This window comes from Aegilops tauschii, chromosome 7, assembly GCF_002575655.3.
Source record: "Aegilops tauschii subsp. strangulata cultivar AL8/78 chromosome 7, Aet v6.0, whole genome shotgun sequence".
In the NCBI taxonomy this organism is placed as follows: domain Eukaryota; kingdom Viridiplantae; phylum Streptophyta; class Magnoliopsida; order Poales; family Poaceae; genus Aegilops; species Aegilops tauschii.
This window is the reverse complement of record NC_053041.3, coordinates 487,607,001-487,614,249: the sequence shown is the minus strand read 5'-3', so window position 1 is coordinate 487,614,249 and position 7,249 is coordinate 487,607,001. Positions and strand designations below refer to the sequence as shown.

Below are 7,249 nucleotides of genomic sequence, written 5' to 3'. Positions count from 1 at the left end.
AAAAAGAAGAAAGAAAGAAGCCGAACCGGGCCGGATTCATCACAATCAAGCACGCACGCACGCACGCACGCGGACGTCCCTCCCCGCCTTAACCCCAACGGAGCCGGATTCAAAATTCGGCCCGGATCGGTTGCCAGCGGACGTGGCCATAATAAAGCACGCCCCTAACCGCAGGTCCTGCGGTGCGCGTACGCAGATCGTTGTTCTCCGGCAACTCCTCGTCGAGTTCGATCCCACCAAGGTCGCCGAGTTCCGATGGCGGGGGCCGCCCACAAGCACGACAAGGGGAAGATGCCGAAGGCCGCCGCCGTCGGCGACGACTGGCTGAACCGGCACGGGTTCCCTCACGGCTACCACTTCGTCCCGGACGACCCCGAGCTCCTCCGCCTCCTCGAGGACATGATCGCCGGCCGCGCTCTCCCCTACCCTCTCCCCAGCATCTTCCACGGCGTCAGGATCCGCAACTACCACCCTGCCGAGCTCCACGGTACCCCTCCTTTCTTTCTTTCATTCTTGCTTTCTTTCTTTCTTCTTCTTCTTCCTCGCTTCGTTTTAACCCGTGGTGATCCATCGATGCAATTCCGCGCGCGCTCATGAATCATGATACGAATCGGAACCGATGGAGCAGAGCTGTACAAGGCGCACAAGGAGGCCGGGTCCATCTACTTCTTCAACGAGAGGGAGTTCTCGGGGAGCGCCAGGGTGCGCCCGGGGCGCACCGCCAAGGACGGCTGGTGGAAGGCCTCGGGCGGCGGCCTGCCCTTGGTGCGCCGCGGCCTGGTCGTCGGCTATAAGCTCACCTTGGTGTTTTACGAGAAGAGGCCCGGCGACAAGCCTGACGTCAAGACCGACTGGATCGTCAAAGAGTACACCATTGTTGGACCCAACAAGAAGGTAATTTCTCGTCAATCATCGTTTCCTTTGTTCTGTTCATGGTTGATTGCAATACTGGTTTGACGGTGAATCACACAAAAATATGCTCTGTTAACAATTAAAATTAAAATTATTTTGCGAGGGAAAATATATTTTATTCATTTAGGTATTTTTATTTGTTTGGCTTTTAAGTTATTAGCTATCTCGGAGATGCTCATAAGGTAGGTTGTGTGTGCGCCTGTGTTCATGGAGATGAGTGTATGTGAGCATTTGCGTGTATATCATTTAGTTGCTTATTGTCGAAATATATTAATTTTAGTTCAGAACTATAACATTTATTTTGGATTCAAGTGAGTAAGATATAATTGATCTTCAGTTTATCTAATTCACATCTAGATATTTTTTAAGGATGTCACATTTAAGCTTCCACAACTAACGCAGTAACAAGGAACAAAATAAAAGCTGGGACAAAAAAATAAATAAACCACAAACATAGTGGACATCAGGTTAGATGTGACATAACTATGTCACATCTAGATGTGTCCTAGACAAACTCTTCTAGGTGATGCTTCTTAGTTGCCAAATTTAATACATACTTTCCCTGTCCGGAAATAATTGTCGCTGAAATGAGTATATCTTTTTTCTTCAAAAATTGGGTTACTTTCGGCCTCTGCATCAGTTGATGCAGACAACCATATTATTATTAAGCAAAGTAGCCACAAAATACGCCATTCGATACAAGTTTGCAAGCAAAATCAAATAAAAAGAATAAACTGCAACAATCGGCAAAAATAGAAAAAGATGACTAGACATATATTCTATTGTTGGACCGCCATCCAAACCGGTTGTAAGTATCCCGTGCTATAGTTTTCAAACGGTTGCACGCGTAGACCATATACTCCTCGACTTCCGCATGACTGAGTAATGATCACGTACGGATCCAGCCAGTCGCCGGGAAAGATAACCTGTAAAAAATTTGTGACAATTAATTTCAGACGGAAGTTGTATATGTTAGTAGAAACTTTTAGGTTGCTTATACTGGGGAGTATCATATGCTAGTATAATTGATTAGTAATTTAGATGACTTTATTTATTATCATACATGACATATAATAGCACATCATCAATTATGGCATAATACCGAAACATGTTTTTCTTCATTTTATTTTAATTGTGTTCAACCTTTTTTTTTTTGTCTAATTGGCATATAGGAGTATTATACTCTCATTATGGAAGGTGGGATTTCCTACCCTGGCCGAATTTTGTATTGATGCCACGCTTAACAGAATTAATACTTTCAAGTTCTGAACATAACTGCTTCTAAACATGTACTGTGGATTAGATTGGCCATGCATGCATGCATGCATACCGTGTCGCTGTGGATTATATTAATCGTTGTTTCCCCGTCACGCCTTGTGCATCGCTTGCAGGTGTCGGAGATGGCCCTGTACCGCCTCTACAACAAGTCGGAAAACAAATCCAAGGAGAAGAAGAAAAAGGCTAAAGAAGAGAAAGCAACTCATGAAGAAGAAAACACCCCTGCTTCTACCTGGGCGGAGGAGGAGGAGGAGGAGGAGGAGGCGCCACCATCACCGCCGTATCCGCCCGCCGGAGGGGCGACCTCGCAGGCGCAGGCCGGTCAGCCACATGACTATCATCACTACTACGCCTTGGGTGCCGCTGCCGCGCCGGGGCCAAGCACAAGCTGCTGGGTGCCGCCGGACGCCGGCTACACGGGGTTGACAGACACAGTCTGGACACCGGACGCCGGAGGGACCTCGCAGGCACAGCTGGCTGGCCAACCACATGACTATCAGCAGTGCACGTTCGGTGCCGCGGCGTCGGCACCTGGCTGGGAGGCGCCGGGGCCAAGCAGCAGCAGCAGCAGCTGGGTGACGCCGGGCGACACAAAATACTACTTGCAGCTGCAGCACGCCGGAGGGCCTGCGTACAGCTGGGAGGACCATAAGTTGACGCCTCTGGTGCCGTCAGGACCAGCACCCCTTGCGCATGACCTGCCGGCGTCGCAGCAGCACTTTGGCCATCAAGAAGAAACCGCAGACCCGCCGAATGACAGCGAGTTATTCTTGTCCTCTGTAATTTAGCTTGGGGTTTTCACTTGTGTAAAACTGTAACAAATAAAGCAGGGCATGTAGCATAGGTGTAGCTCATGTCCTGGGCACTGTTGACATGCTCTGCACACGTATAGCAGGCATGGGCAAGGTGATAGTGTCGTGCTGTACTGCACGACCTGGACACACACAGTGAGCGTGAGGCTGTAAAGGAGAGAGCAGTGTGTAGCTTCTCCTCACTTCAGTCATAAACCAAAAAATAACAAAAACGAACTCAGCACAAAGTTAGTGCTGGGGGAAACCATCGAGTACCTGGTGTGCATCCTTTCTCTGGTTGATTTCCTGCTGCTGATTCTTCTCCGACGACCCAAGATCCGAGTCCCGTGTGTGTCCACCGTTAGAAAGGGAGACGAGCGAGACTTTGGGCCTGTCATTTGGCACCAGAGCCGAAGTTAGGAGCTAGGAGAAGGAGATGGCGCCGACGCCGCAGGAGGAGGCGGAAGCCGCCAAGGCGTTGGCTGATGCGGGGAAGGGGGCTGCTGACAAGGCGGATGCGAAGACTGCCGGCAGCAGCGAGCTGCTACCGTTGGCGGTGTCGGTAGCGCAGAGCGGGCGGCCGCGCGGGCCGCTCGTGTGGCCGCAGCTGACGAAGACAAACTACCCCATCTGGGTGATAAAGATGAGGGTGGCGATGCAGTCAGCGCGCATCTGGGAGGCGGTGGAGCGGACGACCGCGGATTATGAGGTAGATCGAGAGGCCCTGTACGCCATCTACCAGAGCGTGCCGGACTCCTTCATGCCGTCCCTCGCTGGCAAGGACTCGGCAAAGGCGGCGTGGGAAACCATCCGCGCAGCGCACGTCGGTCACGACCGCGTGCAGCAGGCGAGCCTTCAGGCGATGAGGCTTGAGTTCGAGCAGCTCAAGATGGGTGACGCCGAGGCCGTCGACGACTTCGCAGCACGGCTGAACACCCTGGTCGCCAAGCTGCGGACACTTGGTGACATGGTCACTGAACTGCGGTCAGTTCAGAAATTTCTTCAGGCTGCTCCTGCAAGGTATATGCAAATTGTGACTTCAATAGAGCAATGTGTGCCGTTAAACACACTTTCTGTGGAGGACTTAATTGGGCGATACAAGGCATATGATGAGCGTGTTCGTATGAGATTTGGTGATCCACAAGAAGGGGAACACTTGATGTTCTCAAGGTCACAATGGCAGAAGTATGAGGAGAAGAAGAAAGGAGGTGATCGAGCTAGCAGTAGCTCAAGGAAGAACAGTGAACAGGGGAAGCCAAAAACTGAAGGGCAGTCCAGTGATTCACAGAAGAGCGACTGGAAATTTGACATTAGGAAAGTCAAATGCCACAACTGTGGTAGGAAAGGGCATTTTAAAAGAGATTGCACGCAGCCTAAGAAACAGAGAGCACTTCTTGCTCAGCAAGATGGGGGTGATGATGGCCCAGCCCTGCTTATGATGCAAACATGTTCTTTGTCACATGGAGAAGAAAAACATCAAAGTGAAGTTTTTCTGATTGAAGACAAGGTACAACTCCAGGTCTGTAACGAAAACAGAGAAACTGGAAGTTGGTACCTAGACACAGGAGCAAGCAACCATATGTGTGGCTGTGAAGAAAAATTCAGTGAAATTGATCCAAGTGTTACTGGAAGAGTAAAGTTTGGGGATGGATCGACAGTGAAAATACACGGCCTAGGTACTGTGCTCTTCCAATGCAAAAATGGGGAGCATAGGGCACTAACCAATGTGTATTTCATACCAGCTCTGAAGAGTAACATTATAAGTATTGGTCAATTGTCTGAACGTGGCTGCAAGATGATAATTGAGGATGATTATCTTCAGATCTTTGATACCGAGAGGAAGTTGTTGGCAAATGTGAAGCGAACACGGAATAGACTATATATCCTAGATCTGATTATGGCTAAGCCCGTGTGTCTGAAAGCTAGTACTGGTGATGAAGCATGGAAGTGGCACGCGAGATATGGACACTTAAACTTCAAGGCACTTAGGGAGTTAGCAAGAAAAGGGATGGTAAAGGGGTTACCATGTATTGATCACGTTGATCAAATCTGTGATGGATGCCTCATCAGCAAGCAGAGGCGTGCATCATTCCCAAAAGCAACTTCTTACAGAGCAAAGAAGCCTTTGGTGTTAGTTCATGGAGACTTGTGTGGCCCAATCTCACCAGCTACACCTGCAGGCAAAAGGTATTTCCTACTGCTTGTAGATGATCACAGCAGATACATGTGGGTAGTGCTCCTGAAGACGAAAGATCAAGCGCTAGATGCTTTCAAATTGGTGAAAAACCAAGCAGAGAAACAAGCTGAATCAAGCCTCAAGTCATTGAGAACAGACAGGGGTGGGGAATTCAATTCCAAAGAGTTCAAGGCATATTGTGGGGAAAATGGAATCATTCATTATATGACAGCACCTTACTCACCTCAGCAGAATGGGGTTGTGGAGAGGAGAAATCAAACAGTGGTTAGCATGGCAAGAAGTTTATTAAAAAGCAAAAATGTACCTGGAAAGTTCTGGGGTGAAGCAGTGGCCACGGCTGTGTATTTATTGAACAGAGCGCCAACGAAAAGCTTGACCAATATTACACCTTATGAGGCCTGGAAAAACAAGAAGCCAAGCGTCCAGCACCTGAGAACATTTGGTTCAGTTGCTTATGCCAAGGTAACCAAACCACATCTGCCAAAGCTTGTTGATCGAAGTGTCAAAACGGTAATGCTTGGTTATGAAACTAATGCAAAAGCTTATCGACTGTATGATCCGGTCAACAAGCAGCTCCTAGTCTCACGTGATGTTATATTTGATGAAAATGCTCAGTGGGACTGGAGTTCTATGCAACAGCAAGAAGATGAAAGCTCAGATGCAGAGTTTGCTGTATTCTACCCTGAAGATGAAAATACTGAAACAAGGGAATTTTCAGAAGTGCCGAAACAGGGGGAGGAAGTGCATGGTGATGCTGATCTTGGCTCACCACACACACCTGCAGCTCAAACAACATCAGGAGAAGACACATTCTCAACCCCGCTTGCAGCACCAGCAAGAGGCGTTGGTAGTGTTGATGGGGATGAGACAGGAGCAGCAGCATCTGCAAGTGCTGGACCACAAGGCTATAGAAATCTGCAAGAATTGCTAGATCAGACTGAACCATATGAACTTATTGATTCAGATTTATGCATGTTGAGTGCAGAGGAGCCCTCGAATCTTGTTGAAGCAAGAAAGGAAGCATGTTGGTGCAGAGCAATGGATGAAGAGATAAACTCCATTGTCGAAAGTGAAACTTGGATCATGGTAGATCCACCTAAGGATCAGAAGCCCATTGGTTTGAAATGGGTGTACAAAATAAAAAAGGATCCTTCAGGAGCAATAGTGAAACACAAAGCTCGTTTGGTTGCAAAAGGGTATGTCCAAAGACAAGGAATTGACTATGAAGAAGTATATGCCCCTGTAGCCCGGTTAGAGACTGTGCGGTTGCTAGTTGCTCTAGCTGCACAGGAGGAGTGGCAAGTTCACCATATGGATGTAAAATCTGCCTTCTTGAATGGGGAACTGTGTGAGGATGTCTATGTCATCCAACCTCCTGGGTATGAGAAAGAAGGCCAAGAGCATAGAGTGCTAAAATTGAAAAAAGCCCTATATGGGCTGAAACAAGCTCCACGAGCTTGGAACATCAAACTTGATGAAAGTCTCTTGTCACTTGGTTTTGCAAGATGTCCACTTGAGCATGGGGTCTATGTGAAGTGCTCAAGGGGGGCTCGGCTGATTGTGGGTGTGTATGTTGATGATCTGATCATTACGGGGTCCAGCCGAGATGAGATAGCAAAATTCAAGGACCAAATGATGGAACTCTTCAAAATGAGTGATTTAGGGTTGCTATCATATTACTTGGGCATTGAGGTAGCTCAAACCACAGAGGGGATTACAATCTGTCAGGCAAGTTATGCTGAGAAGATTTTGGACAAGGCAGGCATGTCTGAGTGCAATCCCAGCCAAGTACCAATGGAGCCAAAAATCAAACTCCGTAAGTCAACAAAGGATCAAAAGGTTGATTCTACTTACTTCAGAAGTTTAGTTGGCAGTCTCAGGTACCTTGTAAACACAAGACCAGCTTTGGCTTTTTCAGTGGGCATGGTTAGTCGCTTCATGGAAGAACCAACTGTGCATCACATGAATGCAATCAGGCAAATTCTGAGATACTTACGTGGTACTATAAACTATGGCTGCCACTACAGAAAAGGAGTGGAAGGAGAACCAAGACTTTTGGGTTATTCTGACA

General features: G+C 48.0%; 1 protein-coding gene across 1 annotated transcript; it reads left to right on the top strand.

The window, feature by feature from the left end:
- Positions 1 to 570: 570 nt before the first annotated feature.
- LOC109775270 (uncharacterized) lies at positions 571 to 3,246 on the top strand. Its single transcript, XM_020334020.3, has 2 exons — positions 571 to 894; positions 2,304 to 3,246. The coding sequence occupies exons 1-2, from the start codon at positions 601 to 603 to the stop codon at positions 2,976 to 2,978; spliced, it is 969 nt and encodes a 322-aa protein (XP_020189609.3). The 5' UTR covers positions 571 to 600; the 3' UTR covers positions 2,979 to 3,246.
- Positions 3,247 to 7,249: the final 4,003 nt, after the last annotated feature.